This window comes from Brachyhypopomus gauderio, chromosome 20 (assembly GCF_052324685.1).
Source record: "Brachyhypopomus gauderio isolate BG-103 chromosome 20, BGAUD_0.2, whole genome shotgun sequence".
In the NCBI taxonomy this organism is placed as follows: Eukaryota; Metazoa; Chordata; class Actinopteri; order Gymnotiformes; family Hypopomidae; genus Brachyhypopomus; species Brachyhypopomus gauderio.
In genome coordinates, this window is record NC_135230.1 from 12463798 (window position 1) to 12490955 (window position 27158).

Consider the following 27158-nt stretch of genomic DNA (forward strand, 5'->3'; position numbering starts at 1 on the left):
TGATATAGCAAATGCCACTCGTGGTTTGTTGCAGAGCAGGAGGGGGAGGAGGAGGAGGAGGATGAAGATGAGTGGGGCGGAGCTAAAAAGAGAAATGCAGCTGTGCTGCATGCATGACAATCAAGGTGAGATGCACTCAGAATCACACGCGGCCCCATGGTATAACGTGTCCACTTCCGGGTCAAAGCAAAATGTCTTACCACATGCGACACACAAAACTTAAGAGTCTGTTTTTCTTTATATATATATATATATATATATATATATATATATATATATATATATATATATATATATATATATATATATATATATATTTTTTTTTTTTTCCCCCTCCCTAAAACAGGTTATACTGGGGTGGAGGATAACAGTCATTTTCCTTTGTTGGTTAAGTGCCATTCAAATACAGGGGATATTGAGGCTCTTCCCCCCCCCCCCCAAAAGACAATGAAAAACTCACTCAGGTTATTGTATCTTTCCCATTTTATATGATTACATTTCTTTAGTTTTTTTGTTTGTTTGTTTGTTTTTGCTACCAATGTCCAAGTTCTTCTTGCCTGACTCTCTAGTGGATAAAGATCCTTCACTGGGAACCGGTGGGACTACATTTCTCTCAGTAATCACTTTCACAGTTCCCTACTTCACTCTTCCAGAGCCAAATATTTCTGAGAGTTCTGATCCACACCAGGAAAGGTTGGTCCTCTCTTCTTTGGTTATCTTGGTTCTTCGTGTTTCTGAGGAGTTCACTTTGGGTTCTATATGGGTTCTAGATGGGGTATTTTGGTGCAATTGTCAGTGCCGTTCTATGACTGACCTCAAATGGTGTTTTTTCACCTTGGGTTCTATAAATAAGATTCAAAAAAGATTTTTTATTTACACTGTGACAATGCAAATAGTTTTAAAAAGTTATGGCCAAACTTCTACCGACATTCAAATTAATGATATGACAAGAACACTGTAAAGTTCAGTCTCATAGACAGACAGACAGACTTAAGTTGTGGATACTTACTGTATTGTAGGACTGGCCTTGCATGGCCTGGGGTCTGGAAGGTTCTGGAAGTCATTGGTCCCTGGCCTTCAGCAGTGATCACTCCCACCTCCAGCCTGTAGAGTGATGCTAGTTGCAAGCCAGAGACTACAAGAACATTTCGCTCCTAGAGAGAAGGTCACAGAGCGAGACAGACAGAGAGAGAGGGTGTATTGGCCCCAAATGTGGAAAGACAGCCGTGAGCTTATGGACCAAGATGAAAATTCTCCAAATATCAAGACCTGGCTGTTGTGCATAGCTTCAGTGCCTGATTTGGAAAAGAATCCAGTACTGGGTTTGTAAACGCTTCATTAAAAAGATGATTATGTTATGAAACCACAATCGAGACTTGCAGAGACTTGAAGTGAATGTGCAGTTGAGGTGGTTAACTACTCAGCAGCTGTATAGAAGCCCCAGCAGAATATTGAGCATCGTGGGTGTCTGGAGCACTGGGGCAGCAGCAAACTCACAGGAGGCAAGATCTGAGACTGGGAGATGAGGCAGTTGGGCAAGTTGTTTCTGCAGCTCTCCGCGGCGACCTCTGCCCAGGTCACCTGGAAGCCCGTGACCTGCTGAGAGGGTTGGGTTGTGGCCACTACCCAGGAGAACAGGCCAGTCACGTTGGCCTTCTGCACGGAGAAGGCAGCAGTGAGGTTCTCCACCCTGGAATGGACTTTCGGTGGAGCAGCTGCCGAAAGTAAAGGATAGAAATAAGAAGGAACCAAAGCGTTGGATATTTTTATATGTTCAGCTTTTGGCAGATGCCAACGCATACATTTATCACTAGACAGCATGCGTACTCCCTGGGAATCGAACCCACGACCTTGGTGGTGTTAGCACCTTTTTGGATTAAGTTAGGCAAAACTGTCCACAGCTTGTTTTATTCATTGGAAGCCGAGATATTGTATGATCTAACACTGATCTGCCAAACTGGAACATATGCCAGTCTACTAACTCCAAGGTCCAACCAGATGTGTTTACACCAGAATCACCCCCTGCCACCCATAGCAAAATCCACAAACGGACCAGAAACCCTCAAGTATTGCTGGAATGAATAAGGAAAATACAGGCATGGACAGCTCTGTAGGGTGTCTTGGAGCAGAGGCTAACCTGGCTGGCCAGGACAGCGGATCGGTTTGGGGCTCTTGCCCTGGATGGCAGAGCAGGCCGGGGTGTAGAAGAAGGTGCTGACTGCCTGCGTCTGGCCCTTGGACCCAGCCGGCTGGAGTGTGACTTTGTACTTGCACGAGAACTGGAGACCAGGCAGGCTGGCATAATTCTCCTACGTAAATAAAACAAAACGAATGCAGAGTCTCAGCTATTTTATATACACAGGGTTCATACACTTTTTTGACAACTAATTTCCATGACTTTTCCATGACTTTTCCATGACTTTCAGACAAATTTCAATGACTGTACATTCTCTAAACATATCATCAATTAATGAAAAGACACATGGTTTATTTGAAAAAATAAACATTTACCGTATTTTCAATATCAATATAAGCCGCATCTAAGTTTTTTTTAATGGAAAATGTTGTTATAGCTACATTTCGGGCTAAAAGCCCGGGCTAAAAGCCGGTGAGTTCCCTTTTACCGACGGGTCTGGTTAACGACGGACGGAGTTACGACCGACTTTTCTTAATTTCGCGCGGTGCGTGGAGGTGTAGTGGCAGCACTGTGGAGTGTTGTGGAGTGTAGTGGAGTGTTGTGTTGTGTAGTGTTGTGTACGATAAGCTGAAGCAGCACAGCCTCCACCGCAGCCCATCTCGGCAACGCGGTCGCTCTTTCTCACGCTGTACGCACGAGAACATTGTTAGTTTTTTTCTATTCTGTGTTTACGATCAAGACGTGTCTAAATCTAGGTTCGCGCTTAACGACGAAAACTGCTTTGCGTCGGACTTTTCAGTCTCTAACCCCAACGTTAACCAGTTGGTTAACCACACAGTGCACATTTTGCATGCCCCGTGTCCTTGTCTTTCTCAAGCCATAGCTTGTATTTGTCCAACTGAAGCAGCCATAGTTGAATCGACATTTACCAGCATTACGCTGATTTACACGTCATCAAAGTACAATCTAGAGCTCCGCTTGGAGTCCAACGCTAACGCAGCGAACTAACCTGTGAAGTTACGTTAGTGGTCCGCACAAAGAAAAAACATGGCTATATTATTTATGTTTATTTTTTCTTCCGGTTATCGGAACGACATATATTTATTGTGTCAAGCAAATTTCCATGACTTTTCCAAAACATTTGAGTATTTTTAGTTTTTCCAAAACTTATCCAGGCCTGGAAATTGCTATTTTCAAATTCCATAACTTTTCCAGGTTTTTCATGACCGTACGAACCCTGTATACAGTATTAATATATATATATTAAGCACGTGAAACTTCCACTCTCTTTTTCAACGCAGTCGATCAGTTGGTTTTCTGGGTAAAACATTATGTTTGAATTTCTGGTCATGGTATAGGCCCCTATAGCTGTATGATGATGAGTTGAGGGCTACCTGGGTGATGAGTTTCTCCTGGGTTCTGGTTCCATTAAGAGAGCAGAATTCTGGCAACCACTGCACACGGAAACCATTCACATTCGGTTCTAAACAAGGAAAGAGGCCACGGGTTTAGCCTTGAGAACTGGTGAACTCGGACTCAACTGATCTAAACACAGAACACATGTGTGATCCACTCTGAACGTAGTCTTTAGCTGCAGATGTAGATTCACCAGAGCCGGAGTGGCTAATCGGGAGATTCGGGAGGATTCCCGATGGACCGGCTCATGTCCATCTCTAGTTTGTGCCGATTGGGAGGGGAAAAATAATTTTGGTCCGGATTTGCTAGGCCGTTTTTAGGGTTTCCACTGTATTTCGGCTGTAGCAATTTGTAGTTTTTCTTATTGCAACTCAGCCTCCAAACCCAAGAAATCTTGATAATTTTTCAAAGAAATAAGATTAACAAGTATTCTGAAATCCCTTTCCTATCTTTTAGAAGGATTCTGAAAAGATCTGAAGTGATTTTAGATTTTTTTCAATATTAAAATAATTCATGGGTCCCATGAATTTAGGCCCGTCCTCTTTTTAATATTTGGCCAGGTCCAATCTATGATCACTGGCCAAACAGAACATGTTTTCTCCCACAACCATGATGGAACCTCCATCAACACCATCATCTCCACCCTTACCCCGTTTCTTCCAGTAGACTCGGACCTGGAGCTGCCCGTCTTGATAGAACGGTGTGCCCACATCCAGGATGTCCGACTGGGGCTTCTCAGGCATCGAACTGCCTTTGGGATCAGACTCTGAGAAGAAGCCAGTAGTGAAAATGGGGAATAACTGGCATGAAACTGGATATAAAACCAAGCCACCAACTATGTGGGGGAAATCAAAAATAATAAGAATCAAAACAGAGCTACAGGAGAAAAGCAGAAACACTGTGGAAAGTTTATAGCCTTCATCCCTTTTCATACCACATCCCTAAGAAGTGTAAACATTATAAAATAAACTACCATTAGCATAAACCATTTACAAGAGGAATATTTTAGCGTGGCAGTTAGCATGCTATGATGATATCGGCCAACTCTGGCTTTAGAGCACGGTCGGCCCTGTTAATGCAGTGTGGTTGTCCGTGTGGCCGGTGTGGGAGTACGCGCGGCCCGTACGGGGTTCTGGGCGGTGCGTGGAGAAGGATGCGGAGGTCTTGACGCTCTTCAGAGGAAGCTGCCCCCAGTACGACACGGCCTGCACCTCCACGGTGTAGCTCCTGTTCTCCCTCAGACCGTCCAGCTCGGCTGACACAGAGTCCTGCACAAACGCACAAACGCACGCGTTACATCCGCCACACCGACTACAGCAACACTGACTGACCTGGTCGCCAGAGTAAGCTCTAGGCAGCTAGTCATGGCCTGGTGGTTAGGGAACTGGTCTTGTGACCGGAGGGTCGTGGGTTTGATTCCCAGACCTGAGGCCATGACTGAGGTGCCCCTGAGCAAGGCTCTTAACCCTCAAATGCTCACTTGTATAAAAATGAGATAAAAATGTAAGTCGCTCTGGATAAGGGTGTCTGCCAAATGCCATAAATGTAAATGTAATGCTCTAGACAAGACTGACCGCTACGTACACCAAACATGCAGCAGGAGCGTGCCGTGTATCGTCAGAATAAGTTACGGGCTGATTTGTATGCATGTTCTGATTGTTCAGAGTTAAACGAAATAATAGTTGTCTTGAGTAGAAGTACAACATGTTATGTAATTCCATATTTTGTCTGTGGTATGCTGGGATGGTCTGAATAAGCAAATGATTTTCATAATTTTCCTTTTTGTAATAGAAGCTTCAAACAACAGAAGCGTTTTTGTAAGAGAAGCTTCAAGCTGAGGTTTTGATGTGTCCGAATTCATTCAGCGGTTATTTAAAATACGTGGTTTTACGAGAACCCGCCCACCCAACCCTCCTCCTGCTTTTAGAAATATACAGCACGTACATAAAAACACAAGCAGTGTCGCTGCCATCCCCAAAAATGCTCGGAGGAGGAAAAATAATAAACTCCCCCAAAATGATCTCACTCAAAGAAAAACAACGCTGTTGTTATTAAGAGGTTTCCTTCCCGTGAGCGGAATGAGAACTGATATGTTGTTTTTGGCCGTGTGTTGGCCGCCGTCGTCGAGCACTATGCTGCACCAGCGCCGGTGATGCAATGCTAACGCACGCTGCCTCGCCCCAACTGAATCCCCCACGCCATCAAAGGCACGTTCAGGAGGTAGCGCCGCTTGCGTGGGGACTCTTAATTTGTCGTGTTTTCCCGGCAAGAAGGGGACAGGTTGTGGTGGGGGGGGGGGGGGGGGGGTGTCCTGTGGAGTGTCTGCCTTTTTTACTGTCTTTTTTCTTTTGTTGTTTTTTAAATTAGACCGGCCTGTGGGGAATTGAGTGAGACAGACAGAAACAGAAATAACTGAAATATGAGAGGACAAAAAAGAATAAAGCGGCGAAGTAGAAATAAAGAAAAACAGACGAACACAGAGTGAAAGAAAGGGACGAAGCTGAAGCGTTACCCCACTGACGGTCTTCCTGCTCTTCAGTTTGGGAGGTACGGTCAGCTCGCCCTTGTTAAGCGTCCCGCTCCAGGACAGTCTGTAGTGTTGCACCGGGACATCTGGGTCAGCTGGAGCCACCCAGCTCACACGCACAGACCCTGACCGGTCTGGCCCAAAGGTCACGTCACTGACCCGCAGGTCAGAGGGGGCTGGGGGTGGGGACGGATCTGAGCAGGGGACATGACGACATGATTAGTTATGAAAGTAATGCACCCACATATATAACACACGAGTGATTACCTGCGTGTCTGTCCATATAAACGGGGCCCAGAATACTGATTCATATTAATCATCTCATAAATCATACATTAACAATTTGGCTTGTTTGCTGGCTCAATGTTGCCAATTCCTCTTCCTCCCTCATCTATCTCTCTCCCTGCCTCCCTGTCTCCTTCCCCATGTCTGTCCGTCTGTCTGTCTGTCTGTCTGTCCGTCTCTCCCACCCTCCCTCCCTTCCTGTCTGTCCGTCTGTCTGTCTGTCTGTCTCACACACCTTTTGAGGATCTGAAGTGTCTACTAGGGGTGGTGTATCCCCTTGTGCCGTGCACGTTGACTGCAGCCACTCGGAACTGGTACCAGCGGCCAGGTCGAATGTCAGACAGCCACACACGCTCCTCTGACGTCTTCCCATCCGAGCAGGGAGAGAAGAAACCCACCACAAAACCCCACATGACTACGGATGGACCATGAACCAGGCACAAAATGAGAGCGAGTGAGAATATGTCCAGGCTATGTATCCGGAGAAGAAAAATAAAACCTAACACGCATCAACATATCTGATCAGGAGTGATACAGGTGCACAGGAAAACACCTCCATCCCCAACCCACCTGCACCACCACTCTCCATGCAGTCGCATCGTCCTCGCTGGGATGGATGCCGTGGTTCCACCTACTCTGGAGCACGTGCACCACGGGCTCGGCCGACACGTTGAACCGGGAGGACCAGCGCACCTCCAAGGCTCCCGACGGCAGCTCCTCAAAGACCAGCTCCTTCCTGGGCTTCAGAGGAGCACCTGCAGGGCGGGACACAGGGCGGGACCATCAGGGGGAGACGGCGAGATGAGCAGGGAGGCATCCCGACTCTCTCCCGCAACATCTCGGTGTTGGCAGGGTTAGACGAAGTTCAGTTTGGCTACGTCGTGCCGTGAAGTTGTTGTGATGCAGTGCGCTTTGCTGGGATGCCATCTGTTGTGGTGTGTGATATCTGGTTGGCTTTGCTTTCCTTCTATATAAACGTGTGTATAAAATGTGTTAATCCGGACATTCTTCATAGTTGTTTTGAATGAGACAGAGACGTGATGCAGATATCACATATATAGCAGATATCACACATATATCACAGGAGGTTTTTGTGTCTGACCTACACTTGTGAAATATACATTACACATAGCTGAGACGTATCTGAGGTGATACGAGACCACCACTAAACAGAGGAGGAGAAGGAGGTTCAACAGTGAACCTGCATTTTCACCACGGTCGCACCTCGGTACAGGTTCCTGGGCGTCTGGCAGGTGTGCCCACAGCCGTTGGAGCAGCACTTCTTGTGGGCGGGGCAGTCGGCGTCCTGGGCACACCCCTCCACGCAGGCGGCGGCGAATCCCGTTGCGCGCTCCGCTGACGGACACTCGCCCTGCTTCACGGACGCCACCGAGCGCAGGAACTCGCAGCTCGTCACGCACTCGCCGTGCCGTTTGGGGAAGGCAAGCTGCAAGGTGGAGGGACAGGGGACGGACACGGGGGACAGAGACGAGGGGGACAGACGTAGGGTGTAAACACCCTAGCAAACTCCCTAGCAGACTCCCTAGCAGACTCCTTCAGCTACATAGACAGGTTTTTGGAACGTTTTTGGAGATTTTTGAGCAAGTCTTAGTCCAACATTGCTTAGGACTCTGGACAGCTTTTGGAATAGCCAGTGTAATCCCCATGTGTGAATAGAAATGAAGAAAACGCTCCCAGCTGGGCTTTGATTACTGTACGCTGGCAGTGGCAAGAAAGAGTGACATCTTGCCATCATTACACGATGGTGAAAAGCGCCTGACACCGCTCAGAAGACTTTGCACAAATTGAGACTGTCTGCATTTGTGTGTTGCAACAGGCTTGCATTTCTAAGCAAACCCAGTTTTCTATTAAGATAATGCCAGTTGTTTGCTACAAACAGCCTTGTACCTCATTGGGAGTGAAGTCTAAAGCTAGGGAGAAGACGGCAGTGCACGTGTTATTAATAACACGCCAACTCCAACAAGATATTACAATGGAAGGAGGAAGAGAAGGTTCTAGAGAGATGTAGCACACACATATTTGGAGACGCTGAAACAATCTCACTCTTCTAGGGGTTTATGAATCATGCATCAGGAAAGGAGAAACATTTACGTGCCAAAAATAATTTTCCCTAATAAAAATCCCACATACGTACGACAAATAATGGGATTTGTAACAAAGGGATCAACTGAAATTCATTTTGAAATTTCTGACTTTTGGGCAATGGAAGACGTTTGATGGAAGACGATGTGTCCACTGGATGTCCTGCCTGACAAAGAGCAGTCGGCCGTCCTGACTGAGAAAGCCCAGTCACTCGGAATCAAGGGGCCTCTCAGAAAACCTCCACAACTTTTGAAGGACGCTGTAGTCTGTACCTCACATGACTCTCGGCAAGGGCCATCCTTCACTTCCCAGGACTCTTTGCATGGCTCCAGGCACTGGGAACAGAAAGGAGAAGTTAGATTAGTCTGCTTTAAAGACTAGCAAGCCTAGCCACACGACCAATGGTGGTTGTTATGGAATGGGGAATTGCTGTTAAAAACATCTCAAGAAACAGCCATGACAGCTTCTGTTGCTGGTTCAGGTAACGGTGGGCCACATCCAAACAGTACATGCCTGTTTGCTGCTGATATGGCTGTAGATGCGTGTGCAGGATTCTCTTTCTCCTGTGGCTCCAGAAGCATATCTGCCATTTGCACTTTGCAATGCAAAAATGCTTCCCATCAAATGTGCTCCCACACAAGCTCTACCTCCCTCTCACTGAAGGACTGAATCTCTACCTCAGTGGCTCTCAGAGTCTCTCTCCATGTCTCCCTAAATCACCCTCTTTGGCGCTGCCTCAGAACCTCTCCCTTGAGTCAGTCTCTCTCTCTCTCTCTCTCTCTCTCTCTCTCTCACACACACACACACGTGCGCACACGCACACAGTCTCCTTATCTCCCTGACTCTCCCTCTTTCTCCCAATTTCTCTCTTCCCAAATCTCCTAAAACGTGTGTGTGTGTGTGAGAGAGAGAGAGAGAGAGAGAGAGAGAGAGAGAGAGAGAGAGAGAGAGAGAGAGACACATTTCTCTCATGTGTTAGCTCTGGTGTCCTCTAGCCTGTTTTCCCTACACTGTCCAACACTCCTGTCTGAGTAAGCAGGACCTGTGTGCCTCAGGGAAACTCACATTTCCAATTTCATGCTGTATTAATGAGACACAGCGGTCACTGCACCACAGCACCATGGTGGGAGGGCAAAACACGAAAAGTACACTGATCTGGGAACAGCTCCTGGTACCAGGGTTCCAACTGTGACCATTAGGCATGACCGTGCTGCAGTGATCTCAGATCTGAGCAACCAGGGCCATCTTCACTAAGAACTTTCTACTGGGGATACGCAAGCAGCCTTGTTACATTTCACAGTCAGTCAATAGGCAAGTAGCACTTAGGTCCTGTAATCCGCTTTTCAGGACATCCTGGATTAAAATATTTGGTGGGAGGAGGTTCTGCTGGTGACTGCTGAATAAGTTGTCAGAGATGTCTGTGTTGGGCCCCGGCAGCATAAATACACCCGCACATATGTTTCAGCGGGTGGGGGCGCGTATGAGGTGAAGGCGAGTGTAGCCACCATGCCTTAGGGTATACTCGGGCAAACTTTCTGAACTAGAATGGGAAAAGTCATTTATCTTGGGAGGGCAGCGGTAAAAGAGCACACCGTTTAAAGAGCAGGGGAGGGGGGCTTGAGAGGGCTGGGGGGGGAGGGGGGGGGTGGGGGCTGGTGAGGGGCAACAGAGCTGTCGGAAACTATGAATAATGGTGAGAAGGCAGGCGCTGGGGCGTGTGGAGGGAGCGAGGCCAGTCAGGCCCCTGCTGAAACAAGTGCAGAGGCCCTGAGCGTGCTAACCATACTAAAGGCACAGGCCCACCAGCCAATGAGGACCTGGGGGCGTGGCCTGGGGACGTGGCCTGGGGATGTGGCCTGGGGACGTGGCCTGCTCCCTGCCTGCAGGTTCCACCCACACCTCGTAAACAGGGTGGGGGAGTGTGGGGGGGACGTGGGAGGTTCTCTTAGGCATGGACATGGGTTTAAATCCATCATATCCATCACTGCCTGCAACGGGCACTTAAGCATCTAATGTTCTCACCCACTCCCTAGCTGCTACTCCAGAACAGGCTTTTAGGATACTGGTATATTGTTACTACACACTGAGGGCTATAATTAGTTCGGGGCTAATGCAGCTTTAGATATGGAGAAGCAGGAGAAGACTGTGGTTGAGCCAGAATCGGTCACTACAAATCACACCTCAACGGATCAATTCTCCTCTGCCGCCATGCACAACGGATGCTCACGGTCATGGACCTCCTGGGCCACCCCCCCCCCCCCACCACCACCACCACCACCACCACCACCACCATTAGCACCACAAACACCCCGCATTTATTACCCTAAGTATACTGCATAATCTGGGAATTCAGCTCGTGCACCGCATCGTAGATTTTATGGCCTGCTCCACAATCAGCTCTCTACGCCTTCAAACACTATCCACAAACCTCTCGCACCACAAAGACTGCTCGCTTCACTGCGTTTCACATTTGGGCCTACGAACTAATCTATCAGAACGTGAGCAGTGCTCGCCTAATATAAACGTCTCCCCCTACTTGTGTATAACAGCTGTGCGACTGATGCATTGCATGATCAGGGACACAGCACTTAGCAGTTAATCACCAAACGCTGCTCCAAGTCCAGGCCCCTGGAGGGCTAAAACCAATGGCCTGAAACCACAGACGTGCGGTGATCACCTTTCAAAAACCACCCATCAACTTGCGTCGGACCAAATCTCTCGCGTTTCATGCTATGCACTGCTAATCCGTCCAAGAGCTCCCGAAAGCCCAGTGTCACAATTACACCCCAGCACCGGTTAGTTTTCCACCCCATTGCAGGCGCAAATCAAGCATTCCTTTCCACCCGGCAAAATAAAGGCCCTTTACGAGCAGCAGACTGGGAGTAGGCTTTGGGAAAGAGGTTGCCTTTGGGCCATCTCCAGCTAAGCTCTGAAGAACCACTTGCTTTGCATTTATGCAGAACAGACTGCAGCAATTTCCCCAGTCTCGGTCCTGGAGCGTCTCTGCACTAAACAGTTTAGGGTGTTCTTGGACCTAGACCATGTGCTTGAAGTCTTCCGCTAAACTTCAACCTCTTCACGCATGGCCTTCGTGAGCTTAACTAATGCAGGGAAAACCCTGCGAAGCCCAGGTCAGTTCTATGTGCTCTACAACTTCAGACAAACCGTATTCTGTGAGGCAAAAGTGGAGAGGTTTTGGGTCGGGGATGTTTAAGTGGACCGTGTCCAAGCGCGAGAGCCCCTTCCCTCCAGCGGAGAACCACTTCAGCGGTGACCATGCATAAGCATGTACTCCAGTATTTGATTCGATGCCCAGCTGAGAGACAGACAGAAACAAGGGGGGGCGGCGGAACGACCCGGCTTTTGTCTGTGGTTTGTATTTGAACAAATTGCACTTGCTTTAAGCGGCTTCCAGGCCGACTGTTGCCTACCAACACCGGAGAGCTGGAGGTTGAGCTTTCCCAGGCCTCTCTTATTCATGTTGAGTGGCCATAACTGAAAGTGCAGGCATGGCCATCACAACAACGCTCCCTTATGTCTGTGCTCTTACAAGTATAAAAACAGGGCTCGATGTTCCCTAGAAATGCTTCAAATCACGATTAAACCCAGCCAAGAGCACGTGGTGTACTAATTATTCCCAGGGCATTTAAACACGGCATGCTGAGAGGATACTGTTGTAGAAATGGAATGACATTCACGTACCCAGGCAAGGCCAAACCACAGAGCATCTCCTGCACCATCAGTGACTCTGCAGACCTTCTAAATGGTCTAGTAACTATACATGCCACCTGCTGGTTGATTTCTCTGGTGTGTTCTTCAAGGGTTAGCCAAGTACCATCTGAATATGTCTGTTGTCCCAAGGTGCTTTGAAATGGTTTTTGTGAGAGTCTAAGGGCATATGGGTTAACAGCCAGACTGGGAAAGAAAAGCCATTAATGGGTAATGCTGTGTGAAGTGCCCTCTCCTCAAACAAAAGTGAGTTTCGAGCATACAAAACAGTCAAGCAACATCTAGAGAAGTTTTGATGTGAACGATGTGACAGGATTCTTTGGCTCGCTCGTAAACACCCAAGGGGCAGCTGCCAGCATCAGTCATTTGAGCAGACGCACAAAATACAAACAGCCGTTCAGAGACGTTTCGGTAAGCAGAGCAGCGAGAAGAAAGAACGCAGAGCGGCTCTGCGCAGACGCAGAACGGCCGTCGACATCACCGGGTGGAGTCTTCAATCAAGCCTCCAGATGCAGCTGCTTTCTTGTGGGATTCGTCCCCGAGCAAAATGATGGACATCCACAAGCCTTGTGCACCTGAGCGCAGGGAGTGACTACTGTCAGCACAAGGCCCGCGCATTATACGAGGACGTTAGCGTTAACCGCTAAACTACCAGACATGGAGTCATAAAGACGGCTAGCTGCAGCCCATGAATCTCACTGGCTCGCATTCTTACTTATTAATTACTCGCTAACTGCACTCGCTAAGAACAAAATGGTCCCTAATTTCCTAACTGAGGAAACCACTTGAAGTAGTAACACAATTAAACAGTCAAATAGGTGCAACCTGGTTTTCTGACAAAGCCTAACACCATTACTACCGACACCGGGACTTTTAAAAGCCCAGTGGTCTGCGGCTAGAGGATCTGTAAACCAATAACAGCCTGATGAAATGAATAGAGTGTGTGCTAAAGGGATTGGCCGTGTTTAAGGGGATGGTGGGTGGAGGTGGGGGGGGGGGGGGGGGATGACTCTCTAGAGGTCGTTCTGAAAATCTGTAGAACAGTTGGCCAAATGTTTTTATGGATGGAGAGAGAGGGGTCGAAGGTCCTGGCTGTTCCTGTGAGCCTGCCCCTGGGGTGATATGGAAACATGGAGCCGAGCTGCTCTGCGCCATACGCAAAGAAAAACACCAAAGCTCGAAAAGACTTCAGACCCTTGTAGATGTCTTGTTGCACCAGACTGTCTGTTTAGGCAGTTAAGCAAAAAATAAATTTAAAAGCCTGCTGATCTACGGTCGGTTTCCTCTTCCTGTTTGATGGTGATCTTGGTTACTGCAACTGATCATAGGACAGCCAGCTGAACAGGGGGTTTGACATGTTCAAGAGTGCATGTTTAGTAACTCGGCACTCGGGTATTAATTTTAGTTCGAAGATATGCAAATATATGCATGAAAAGGAAAAAAACTCACCTTGTACCAGAGAGAGAGAGAGAGAGAGAGAGAAATATCCACATTTCAAATAAAGCAGCGTGAGGAGTGTGGGATTAAACAGCAGTTTTACAGGCGGCCCGACAGCTGTGTGCCACTCTGCTACAGGCACTAAACTGTTAGCAAATTATAGGCCTGCTGCAGCATGATAATCTGTTAATCTCCTCATTACAGAAAGTGGGTTGAGCCCTATGCTGAAATTAGCATTTATGCCTCACCATAAAAAATAAAAAAAAAACATTAAAAAACCATAAAACAGACCTGAATAATGTGTGGCAGAACGTGGGGAGGTTCAGCTTCATTCGTTTCAGTCTCGTTACGGATTTGACCACGAGCCACTCTATCATACGCTCGTTTCTGTATGAAAAGGGCCCGTCATAGGAAAACTAGGGGGTTCTGGGGCAAAAACTGACACACTGTTCCCGGCATGATGTATGATGTCATTATCAGAGGCACGCGAGCATACCAGTGTTTTAAAATGACAGATCTTCCCAGCCTGTGCGTAGAGCAGATGTGTAGTGCCATGTAACTTTGATAGAAATTACCTTTGCGCATTGCTTATGGTCTTGACACCAACCCAGGGCTCCGTTGCTCTGGAGACAGAAAGAGGAAAGAGAGAGGATGAGGGAAAGGGGGAGGAGGAGAGAGGGAGTGAGACGGAAAGAGAGAGAGATGGAAATGAGCAGCATGTGGTGACCTGTTGTAATGGGAAGTCCATCAAACATGGAACTGTAAATTACAGCTAGCGTACAAACACAAGCACTTCACTAGAAAGTAATGGGAAAATCAAAGAAGATCCAGGGGGACTTTGAATCGTTTTAATTAATCTAATTAATTTAGCGGTTTGATTCTATTCCAGTGTAGAGTAAAGAGTCGAATAAAGACACTGAATTAAACATGTGCAGTGAAATGTGCCAACATAAGTCAAAGCCAGCCGCATGACACCTTCCACAGCCTGGCCCCTCCCACAGCCTGGCCCCTCCCCCACCCCCACAGCCCATTCGCTGGTACATAAATACCAAACTACTCCTACTGCTTTAAAACGCAGCAAATGCCAACCTACATCAGAGTTCCCAAAACATAATGCTCACCCGGGAGCCATCCATTTCAAACCTCACATGCTCAACAAGCTAGCAAAGGTTCCCGTGTTCAGTCATGGGGTGGTGTACTACGCAAACCTCACACCAGCTCTTGCAGTCAAAAAGTCTGTTTACATAGCAAATCCTGGAATGTTCCTTGGCATGTCAGAAACCATCATGGAGGTTTGTTCCTTTGGCAAATACAGGCTGCCGTTGGAGGGAGTTTCTACAGTACAGAGTACAGCACCAAGCAGGAGATTCTGGCTATCCCTGTGAAGACACGGCTGATGGGGTTCCCACTAGCTCAAAGGAAAAACTGAATTCACCACTTTTCATGCTGAATTTTCAAGGTGACTTCTAAGAGATTATACATGCGTACATACATACATACACACAAACATATAAACACACACACACACACACACACACACACACACACACATATCCCAGGGCTGTTGTAAAGCAACACCACCACAGTGAAGCAGTCCAGGTTTCAGGCAATGAAAGTGATGACGTGGGCCTGTGGCATTAAAGGCATCCAGTTCTAGCTGTGCTTATGTGTACAACAAAATGTGTGAATTCTGGTGAAGCACATCACCTTTTCAAGACTTGGGGTAATTCCAGGTCTCATAGTTTAAAGAAAATGCAAAAAAAATGCTGAACAAAAAAAAGAAATGGACCTCAAACTATTAAATGATTAAAATGTCTGGTTATTTGGTAACAAGTATCAATGGCTCCTTCAAGGCAGTGGAAACAATGAGGAGATTTCTTGATAGATAGTCACTGAGTTGGCTAAGCACAGACCATAAACAGACCACCTCAAAGCCTGACTAATTTCCCTAATCACTGACCAGAACGGCCATTGAGACCTTTGTGACCTGTGACGACTCAATGCCTCATTCAGCCAGCGCAATTCAAATAAACTCACAGCTCCATATCTAGCATCTCGTATCTGAGGAAGGAGAGAACTGACTGAAGAACATACCCCCCCCCCCCAAAAGCCCTCAGGGTAGCATTAGAAGTGGATGTTGAAGACCAACCACATGGACCAGTGATTGGTGTGTATTACAGTCACTAATTCTGTGTGATCCAACCACTTCAGCAAACAGTCTGGAACATGGATGAGGGTGCTCTGAAATGTGGGCGGGGTCTGCTCTGAAATGTGGGCAGGGTCTGCTCTGAAATGTGGGCAGGGTCTGCTCTGAAACGTGGGCGGGGTCTGCTCTGAAACGTGGGCGGGGTCTGCTCGGAAGACATTGGATTGAGTGCTAGAACAGTACCGATCCTTCACATGTGCATTGGGTTTGTGCTACTGTCTACCAGGACATGGTTGACTGGCTGAGCTGAGGAGAGATACCATAACATTAATGAGGAACGGTCTGATGTCTGCCTCGGGTCACAGCGACAGGCATTACACTGCTCTGGCCAGCCGATCCGATTGGCTGCTGGGTTAGAAATGGACGTCTTTTGAAGCCTTAAGCTTTCTCCTCTGAAAAATACATTTTCATTAAGGAACTAGAATTGGTAGCAAAAAATTCATGTATCCAGTCACATGACACAGAATAGCTTCTGTTGGCTCCATGCCAACAGCTTAATAAAAAGATTAAATGACAGAATGAGAACTCCTATGGCCTTTAGATGGACCCCATAGTATAGTTTTGCAGATTAATTGGAGAATTACACCCAAAAGGGCACTTGAATAATAATGATACGGTCATGCTCTATGTGAAGCGCATCATATTACATATGTGTGTTTTTATCTTCCAGTACTTAATCATGCCAGCCTGAGGTTATGGAGACACTCTAGTACTGCACATCTCAAAGACGCATTTTAAATTAATCCAGACATTCATTACTGTGTCAGCTGCCTGTCACTGGAAATCGCATAATTCAGGATAATGACCCTGAAAGAGGGATGAATGGGGATAATGAGGGATGAGTACTGATGTAATCACAGCAACAAGAATACTACTCTAAGCACAGACACAAAACCCACAGGCATGTATACTTATACACACACATAACAAGCAATAGGTAGAGATAGAGAGAGAGAGAGAGAGAGAGAGAGAGAGAGAGAGAGAGAGAGAGAGAGAGAGAGAGAGAGAGAGAGATGCAGCACAGTATATAGTGTATATGGACCCTCAAAGACTTTTGTGCACTAAGATTCTCTGATTCACTACAAAGCACTTGCCCCATACACAAAAATAACGTAAAGAGTAGATTAAATAATTTAACTTCTTGTAAACTTCTATGAGCTCCTATGAGTATACTATGAGATATTTGCTTCGTTAATTATATGATTCACATAATTTACTATACTTAACTATAAAGATGTCACAATTTAAAGCATCACAGATACCAAAACAGGCATCTCATGAACATGACACTCAAAAGACTCAAAACCACATTTTGTAGGTATTGATCAACATGCCGCGATTAACAGATTAAATGCGGTGTCATTTTCACCACACACTGGCTCAACGTTTAGTAGTAACGCGCTACTTTTATCAAACTTTAAAACAACGTTAACAGTCCGTGTTGACGTGCGCGAGGCAGCCGGTGCTTGAAAGAGTTCACGAGAAGAAAGACGCGTTCGCAGATCTACCTGGAGACGCCTCGGAGCGCGCGCGATGCGCGTGCTGTGAAGGCTGAGGCACCTGGCGGCGCACCTTGTTCGGAAAACACTGCCGAGAGCAGACGACGACTCCTGTTTTCTCCCGAACACAATTCCGCAGCTCAGTAGAAGAGTAATCCCAACGCAGACGGCGGGGTGCGTGTTGCACATCTTGGAGGCAAACCGGTTTTTTCTCTCTCTCTCTCTCTCTCTTGAAGATCGTCTGCAGACTATGAAAGTAAAAGTGGATGTGAGGGCGATGAATAAAAGTAATGAAACTTCAATCAGTGTCAGGGGCGGAGTCTGCGGACGAACGCGAGACGCTATTGGAGGACATCGGCGCAGGGAGACTCGCGCAGTCTCAGGTGCACTATGCTGCTATTTTAACAAGCACATAACCCGACGAGAATTATATGCACAGGGTGTGCGGTGGTTTGAAGCTTTTTACAATTCGTAAGAGTTGGTTGCCTGTAACAAGTGTTTTCTTGTACGTGCTTTCTTGCGTGAATATAGAAAATAAAAAGATAAATAAAGGAGGCAGACGGTTTGGATCACGTTTGTTGCTAAAGACAGTAACATTTACATAGATACTGGAATAGACTATGTTATATAAATATTTGGTTATTTAGCATTGCAATTTGTTCATGTCAAAAATTCGGTTTTCCCATTTTATGCCATAACAGAACTTGTTTGACTCTTGGCCGGGATCAAACGTACAGCAGTACGACTGGCGCCCTCTATTGGTGGCACAGATTATTACCATTACATGCAGAAGGTCAGAACAGCGCATCCACAAGCACGGCGGATGAAGCTGTTAGACGGTTAAAAAAAGCATTTAGCCTACATAATCTTTTGTAAGCAGCTTACATAAATTATTCTGAAATGTAAGAACTGAAATCTGCAGTTCATGCCAAATGTGTATGTTATAGGTATCGGGTAGCTATTGTTTATTTGAACTGGTGAAGGGCTAAGTGCTTGTGGCAAGCATTACCACCAACCAATGCACACATTTTCCATTCAGTGTCTGCTGTGGTGTTGAAGTGTGTGTGTGTGTGTGTGTGTGTGTGTGTGTGTGTATGACAGAACCCCCAGCTGGCTCAGTCCCAAACGTAAAGCCAACTAAGAAGGTGGCAGGAAGCATCCAGGGAACCCCCACAAATATTAACTGCCTGATTTCACCGGTAGCTTAAAACCAACTCCGGTTTTTATATACAGGGCAGTTAAAACAACCACTACCATACGGGACACGAGGTATCTCAGTGGGCTGGCGCTGCTCCTCCGCCCGAGGAATGGAGCAAAACATGACGTGTAGGAAACACTGAACGAAATCCTCCACGTTTTTCACCTCGGCATGCGAGTTTGCGTAATGGCATCGTACCCCGGGGTGTTAATGAGACTGCAGTTCTCCAATCTGGGTTTTACGAGGTAGCGAAGAAACCCGGTGCTGCTGCAGCTGGTACATATTCGGCTGAACGCGACGTTTTACAGGTGGAGGATTCAAAAATGGCCTCCTTCTGACAGGCGGTGGTGACATCAAGCCTCTAAATACCAGCACCTCCTACATTAAAACCTCACTTAAGCGTTCAGAGATGGCATTTTGAAATTGGAATACATTCATTTAGTTTTAAGGGACGTGAGTTTGTGAAAGTTGCCCTCATGAATATGCTTGAATAATAAGCATGAATAATAATCATGAATAAGCATGAATATACATGAATAAGTCCAGCTGCACTGCCGTAGATGGGAAGGGGTAGCGTCTCCCCAATAATTACAACTCACAGCTCATATAATGTGTTGGGTTGAGTGGTGTGAGCAGTAACACCCCGAAAAGTTGAAACCTACACCAATGTACACGGCAGCCCTCGCAAGTGGAATACCACCCATAATTCCTTGACCCGGCTGTGATGCTGCCATGGTGCTGTTACAGATGTATGTATGTGTGTGTGTGTGTGTGTGTGTGTGAGGAAACACTATGATGGTGTGGGGTCGTCTTGTCTCCTGTGGATCCTGGATTGCCTTTTTCCCCCCGTTTCCCAGGGAAGTGCCTGTGCCAGGGGGGAACGCCTGTGCTTGTAAAACAGGATCCGGGGGGATCCTCGCTGTTTATTTGAGCTATGGGCTAAAAATGTGAGGTGGATCACCTACATCAGCCCTTACTATGAGAATCTCCATTGGCAACCTGTGTTTACCTGCATAAACAACCATAAATGATGTTATTTTGGGGAAATTAGAAAATGCTTGTGCTATGTTTCAAGATCTTGCTCACAGATGGAACTGTTAAATAATCAGTCTACCAGGGCTCATTCAATTATGTTATATCTGAAACTCCTGAAATGTGTTTATATTTCTCAAAAACATTTCTGTTTTGAGTTCCATGCGTGCTGTCGTGTTAATTAGGTAGAGTGGTGCTATCTGGCAGAATTCAAAGCAATCACAATAGAGAATTTGTCAGTATTTAACTTGATGACCTAAAGAATGTAATCATTTGGACGACTTGATGCCATGAAAAAGTGCCAAAAATAACAAGTGAGACCCTGAAGAATTAGTGCAGTCCTCAACGAAACACAGACCACTGCACTAAAAAAACGGAAAAACATTTCACAACTTATTACTGCCATTTTCCTGACCACATACACTGTACCTTTGCAAACATTCTGACTCCTACATATTACATCTATAATATCTGTTCCGTGGTTGTTGTTTTTTTTAACGTAGAGTTCATTTTTCGTTTCTGTTTTTGCCAGTTTGAGATGAAAGCGAAATGCTTCTCAAGCACACCAGTTTTCCTCGTTCTTTCCCCTATATTCCAGACAGCCCGGGGATTGTGGGTGCAAAGATGCTCGCGCGCGAGTTCTCCCATTCCCCCCACTGTCGTCTGCTCTTTTCCACTATTTCCATCATTTTCCCTCTTTCTCGGGTTTCCCGGGGCTCGGCCGCTGCGTCTTCGCGGGAGTGCCCTTGACGTGCTCGGTCTGGCTGCTTGGGCCCCCGTGCGGGGGTGAGAAGTCTGCTGAGGGTGCTACAGAACATGCAGTCTGGCTTCAGTTCAAGCTTTCTACGCCGGGGAAAGTGAAAACACATTCTGATAAAGCCGCCTTTGGGGTCAGACAGCAGGAACTGTGCGTGGTCTTCTTTATGTTTTGGACGTATGGACCTAAATTACATCTCGCGTTTATACCAGAATCCTGAGGCCCATGATGGCTTACAAACTCAAGACATTTTATGATCGATTGTTTAATTCCACCATTTTCTAACATGTATTTTTTCTCTTCTTTCATGAGCATCTGCCATTTACTTAAATACTGATTCTGACTTTTACCAACCCGAGAAAACAATAAAAAAAAACATTTTCACTGGAAGCCTAGAACATCACAAATATACTGGAGAAATGCTGCCACCTAGTGTATGCTGGGTGAATTTGTTTTCCTTGTACAATGCCCAAAATACTCATGAATGGAGATTCCAGTTTACAGTAATAGGTAATTCAACACTTGTAGATGTTGAACACTGGTAATTGAACACTGGTGGAACAGGATGTTGTTAGATGCTTCATTAAAGACTTTGAAAACTTTCTCCCCTATTTCCAAATATTCAGTCAAGACGATAAACGAGTATTTATCCATAGCCTTTTTAAAAATAATTACCAAATCTAAACAATGACCAATAATTCTGTGTTTGGCATAGATTTGACTCTCATAACCTCTCTTGGCTGGACACTTGCAGTACTGTGTTGCCGGCTGATGAGGGCTGATTAAAATGTGGAGACATTATTTTGCTAATAGTTAGCATGAGCTCACATGAGCTGACAATGAGCTCAAACATACCAAACATAAATGTACAAATGTGAGACCTGTATATCCCATTAGGGCAGTATAATGAATTTACCCATAATCCTCAAACACATTGATGTCTCCAAGAGTTGGTAGGACGTACTCTGTCTCTCTCCTAGACACATGCTTAACATAAAAACTAGAAGAACACAGAACTATGGCACCACAAACAAGCTTTTAACCTGTATACCAGTAGAAGAGTCCTGATAAATTATATAAAAAGAGAATCCGTGCAAACAGCAGTCAGCTGACACTCAACTTGTCTTTGGTGTTTGTGTGGTATTTTTTGAACAGCTGAATCCTGGAACCTGTTTCACTCCCAAGACAGAGTGTACTGTCCTCATTAGTTTATCGATCCTGCTGCCATCGCCTGTGCTAATGCATCTGTTCTGGCACACGACTATGGAGCTATTATAGTGTCACCAGAACCTGAACCTGAAATCATTATTACTTGAAAAAACAGTCTGTAAAATCCTCGCAGGTATGCAAAAATTCGAGTTAAAATTCAGGTTCAGGTCGAAATTCAGGTTCGGGTCGCAATTCAGGTTCGGGTCGCAATTCAGGTTCGGGTCGAAATTCAGGTTCGGGTCGTAATTCAGGTTCGGGTCGAAATTCAGGTTCAGGTCGTAATTCAGGTTCAGGTCGAAATTCAGGTTCGGGTCGAAATTCAGGTTCAGGTTGAAATGCGGTTCATCCGGGATACGTAGGATGAGCAAACAAACTCAGAGCTAATCGAACTGCATCTGGCCAATCACAAAACATATCAGAGGTCAATGGGAGGTGCGTCTTTCTGCCAGTTTTGTAAAAGGACCATTCGGAAGACCATGGCCGAAGATCGCACTGTCGGAGCTTTTCCAGCTGTAAGTAAACCTATTTATTACTTTATCCTCTTTTTCATTAGGACCACACCAGAGTTCATTGTTTATTGCTCGTTTGTAAATGGAAAATCAGATTTTGGATTTCTTTCTTAAGACGAGTATGGCGTGAAGCACATGTTGAGTATGGCGTGAAGCACATGTTGGCAGGCTAGTTTGCTGGGCGTACACTGTGCGATTTTTGGCCCATTTTCAGCCGATTTTTCACTCGTGCGACTATTTTTGCGATCGGGCCGAGTTTCGGCTCAATCGCGTGTCGTGCATCGTGTAGTTTACACAGGTAACCGAGGAGCGATTCACACCTCACGACCAACTCTCGATCAGAAATCGCAGCGTCGCAAGAACATCAAACATGTTTGAAATTCAAATCGCTCCTCGTGAGAGTATCGCACTGTTGAAGCAGTTCTACGAGCCGACTCTCCCTGCGATTTAGTCGTACAGTTTGAGCTGGAGCTGAGTACACGATTTAAAATATCCTACAGTGTACGCCCAGTTAGTATCCGCGTTAGGTTTCTTCAGTATCGAAGATGAACAGCATTTTGTTTTAACGTATGTAAGTACGTGACGGAAGCACTGAAGCTGCAGCTACGTTGTGCATTCCGCAAAGAAGCATTATATATTCTGGTGTAGGTGTATTGACATTAGTCACAAATCACAGTCGGTAAAAATGATTAAGCCGCTGTGCGTGTGTGTGCGCGCATAGAAAAAACAGCGTTTTTATTATCGGAGTTATTAGTAGACACCGCGCATACACATAGTCCTATTCTAACTTAAATCACAGCTATATTCTTCCGGCAAAATTGCTTGGAATATTTTAGTGAAGGTTACGGGAATGTGAGTTGGTGTTTGCAACGAAGCAACATTATTCAACATATATTTATTTTGCAATAAGAACAAAATACGTTCTGTTTTGCACGGGAGTCAATTTAGAGGCTGCATATTCAACCGCCTAACTCGGCGAAGTTGTGGAGGGTGCAGTATTCTAACAAATGTACAGTGAGATTATGCTTAAGCCGACCTGGTCAAGATAACAAGCTCCTCATAACTGGTTAAATATTTTATGAACTGTCAGTGTAAAATGCTGTATGTAAAGGGAAAGTGTGTTTTCAGACTGGTACTAACTTAATGTGAATACATGAAAAGGATCTTCTGTTAACATCCTAAAAGTGATGGTCGAAATTATTAGGGTTCACACACGTAATGTGGGAAACCTATTGTTTTTATTACTTTAATTGTTAAAAAATATACACGTTATGAAAGGTTTTTCATTGGTTATGTGTAGCTCAGTAACTATGATGAGTGCCAGTGTTTCATATTTTATTTAGTGTCATGTTTGATATTGCAGGAAGCTATTAGACAAGATTGCATCTCAAGACTCCAGACAAGGCTTGAACATGCTCTTTCAAGCAATGCTCCTGATTTTGACTATATGCTGTATGTCATCAGTCAAGAAAGAATCTTAATAAGTGCAGCCAGTGTAGGCTTCCTACCAGATGTCGTGAAGGAGGCACTGGATAGGTTTCACTCGGATCTTTGTGCTCTGCTCGCATCACCAGAGTCACCCTCTTCTGTTTTTTGGGAGATGGGACCCCATGGGCGTTCAAGACTTCAAATTACATCTGAGCACTTGAAAGACCTTTTTGAGATTGGACTATCGGCATCATGTGTTGCCAGAATTCTCAGAGTTTCAAAAAGCACAGTACATCGTAGAATGCGCGAGTTCAATATGTCTGTGTCAAATATGTACTCTACTCTTTCTGATGAAGATCTAGACATGATGGTCAGAAACATCAAGTCAAGGCTTCCACATGCAGGCTATCGGACAGTCAAGGGGTGTCTTCAGTCTGAGGGCCACCGCGTGCAGTGGGCAAGAGTGAGGGCTTCAATGCATCGTGTTGACACTGCTGGCATTTTGCTTAGATTGTCAAGTATGGGTTGTGTTATCCGCCGCAAGTACTCTGTTCCTGGACCATTGTGTATGCAACACATTGACACCAATCACAAGCTCATCAGGTAGGTAGCCTGTTGCATGCAGGGAACTGATATACTCGCAGGTCTGTGCTTACAGTGTTCTTATTATTCATTCTTTTTTCACATTTGTTTGCCCACCCATTTTCCCACCTTTTTTGTTTAAATGTCATTATTTTGTTATTGAAATTTACTCGTATATACTTGATGCAGGGCTTAATGATTTGATGTTTAATATCCCATTTTAATTTAGATGTAAAGAGTCATTCCAGTTTGGGTTCATTTTTGAAAAATTGACTATGATTTAGGCTATTCCTAGTGGTGGTGAATAGAACCAGGAGTCACTTTGATCACAAATATTTACCAAACCGCCAGTGAAGTAGACATGTCTTCCAAGTTCTTATACAGTATGTAATGTTGACAAAGGAAAACTTAACACCCTGCATTTAGCTTTTAACCTTGAACAAAAATATTTTAGGTCAATTTTCAAACAAGTTTTTCAAAACAATCATTAATAAATATTTGTGACCATTTTTGAATTCTGTGATGTAGCTTTTAGAGTCTTCAAACCACTTAAGGTTTTTATCACAAATTGGGTAAACAATTCTGACTGTGTCTCTTGAATGGGATATTTCAGATCACTTTTATGATTTATTTATGTAAAGCAGAAAAAGAAATTATGCAATACACCTTTTAAGCTCCAGGCATTTATTTTTCTCGCTAAGAAGTTCAGCATGTCCAATTCTTTGAGGACTGAATACTATATACAGTGTACCTCATTGCCAGGTTATGAGCTCTGCATTATTTATCTTGTTTTTATTACCTTAAAAGACAGATTTTGATAAAACCAATTAATTCTTCAGCCATCACTTATTCTCTAGGCTTAGTAGCCATTCTCTTTATTTTCACAGGTACAATATTGTGGTGTTTGGTGGTATTGATGGCTTCTCAAGGAAGGTAGGGTCTAACTTTGACATCTAAATTCTTGTTTCCATAAAATGTCATGTTTGAAGTATATACCAAATGTATATATATGAACCTTTATGAAAAAAGTATATTTGATTACATTTCATAGAAATTAAAAAAATCATGTATTTCCCCTTTTCACTTGATTACCACTAATATATGGTATTGTCAGTGAACCTGAAAATGTTCTGTTGTAAATGATGGATTAAATGTTTGGCTTAAAAAGTAATAAACTTTGTCTTAGAGAGTGCCTCAACACTATTTTTGAGCATGTATATTGTAGCAATATCACAGTACTGACTTTTGTTTTTACAGATCATGTATCTCAATGCTGCTTCAAACAACAAGGCTTCAACAGCTTATGCATTCTTCTTAGATGGTGTGAGGAGGTTTGGATGGCCTAAGAAGTGAGTAAAGCCTTACTGTCCTTTTCAATAATGTTATTTTAGCCCAGAACTATTTAATATGAAGAATGGTTTGGTTGTAAAAGTTAGCACACCATGCACCTATTCCAGAGTGAGAGCAGATCAAGGTGTGGAGAATGTGGATATTGCTCAGGCAATGTTCACAGTACGAGGAACTGGGTGTGGAAGCTTTATTTCTGGAGAGTGTCCACAATCAGAGGTATGAACTGATTTAACATGACATGGGGTCACCATACTTCATTCACAACTGTTTCACATCCGGTCCCAAAACAGTATAAAGTAATTTAATGCAAGAAAGAAAATCAAGCAGCATTACTCTTCTATTCAGCATAATTATACATGTTCGAAGATGCGCTTGTAATTGGTTAATTTTGTTAGGTTTTTTTATTTTTGCAGAATAGAACGCCTGTGGCGAGATGTGTGGTTAGCAGTCACCCAGGTGTACTACGATGTTCTTCACACCTTGGAAGAGGATGGGCTTCTTGACATTGCTGACAGCTTGCACCTCTACTGTGTTCACTACTCGTTTCTGCCACGGCTGAAAGATGATCTGTCCAGATTTGCACGCGGCTGGGATGATCACCCAGTCCGGACTGAACAAAATATGACACCAAATCAGCTGTGGCACCTCGGCCTCATGCAGAATCCAGTCGGAGAACCAGGAATGTCAGAGGTGATGTAATTAAAACATTTTTAATTATCTTTGTGGTTATTAATGTGTGCAATTGACACTTATTACTGGGCTATGTACATTTAGGGAATTCATATTGATGCCATTGACTGGGAAGATTCTGGATTGGATGTGGAAGAACACCAAGGTGTCATCCTGCCAGGCTTGGAATGTCCACTTAACCCCAGGAGCCTTGAGCTGCTTAGATTAGCTGTACAACCAACTGCATCATCAGATAGTTATGGGCGTGATATCTATCTGAATTGTTTGCATCATGCTTCTTATTTGTTGGATAATCAATAAGGTCTGTATATTAAAAAGCGGTGTATTAGTCCATATAAGCTATTGTTTTTGTCATGACAAGAATATTTATAAAGGCATTTTGAATTATTTGAAAAGGTGTATAATAAAACAGCTGCCTCTGGTTCTGCTCATTATGGTTTGCTATACATTGTGTATATGTACATGCTGCTACTGCTTTCTCTCGTTTTCTTTTTCAGTTGCATACAAACATTGGGGAGGAACGGACTTCTAAGAATGCATCGCTGGATTGTGGCTTCTCCACTAAATTCTATGGACATCAACAACTTACCGGAGACGACGACACCCAAGAGAACTTGGACTCAAATGGTCTTAGTCTAGAACTTGGATAGAGGATGACTTGGCTGATGTGTGGTTGTTACGTGTACTGTGGATTTTGGGGAGGTTTTTTTTTTTTTTTTGGTTAATTTTCAACAGGTGGATCTCATCACGAGTGGATTCTGTCGGCCACGCTGGGAGGCGACACAAGCTTTACTGCCTTTATGGTTGTTGTGGTGATTACCACTATGCAGTAAAGAGTTCTTTTAACGCATCCGACTGGTTTCCGCGTTCTTTCATTTCATCTTGTCCGCAACCGGCATGCTACTGCCCCACACCCCAAACATAGTCCCATGACATCGTGGGGTCGTAACAGTGGTTACATAGCGGTTTGTGTGTTGTAGGTATTAACCCAGTGTTTCCAAACCCTAGGCTAGATAACCACATGATATGCAGATTTATTTAAGCTATATTTACTCAAGGACTGG

General features: G+C 45.0%; 1 protein-coding gene and 2 long non-coding RNA genes across 4 annotated transcripts; 2 read left to right on the forward strand and 1 right to left on the reverse strand.

Annotated features, from left to right (window-relative positions):
* Nucleotides 1-294: 294 nt before the first annotated feature.
* On the reverse strand, nt 295-17631 carry anos1a (anosmin 1a). The gene is made up of 14 exons (XM_076983092.1): nt 17349-17631; nt 14210-14257; nt 8741-8803; nt 7590-7812; nt 6936-7120; nt 6601-6730; nt 6066-6274; nt 4680-4821; nt 4203-4319; nt 3532-3620; nt 2138-2309; nt 1498-1715; nt 1010-1154; nt 295-842 (listed from the first exon to the last, which is right to left on the reverse strand). The coding sequence occupies exons 1-14, from the start codon at nt 17526-17528 to the stop codon at nt 793-795; spliced, it is 1971 nt and encodes a 656-aa protein (XP_076839207.1). The 5' UTR covers nt 17529-17631; the 3' UTR covers nt 295-792.
* A 5842-nt stretch (nt 17632-23473) lies between these two features.
* On the forward strand, nt 23474-25602 carry LOC143484369 (uncharacterized). The gene is made up of 4 exons (XR_013122615.1): nt 23474-24075; nt 24942-24987; nt 25312-25403; nt 25512-25602. It is a non-coding gene; the product is annotated as an uncharacterized LOC143484369 (long non-coding RNA).
* Nucleotides 25602-26652, forward strand: LOC143484370 (uncharacterized). Of its 2 annotated transcripts, XR_013122617.1 has the most exons (4): nt 25602-25620; nt 25818-26094; nt 26179-26395; nt 26592-26652. It is a non-coding gene; the product is annotated as an uncharacterized LOC143484370 (long non-coding RNA). The 2 variants fall into 2 exon arrangements; XR_013122616.1 differs by lacking the exon at nt 26592-26652 and having other exon boundaries at nt 26179-26438.
* Nucleotides 26653-27158: the final 506 nt, after the last annotated feature.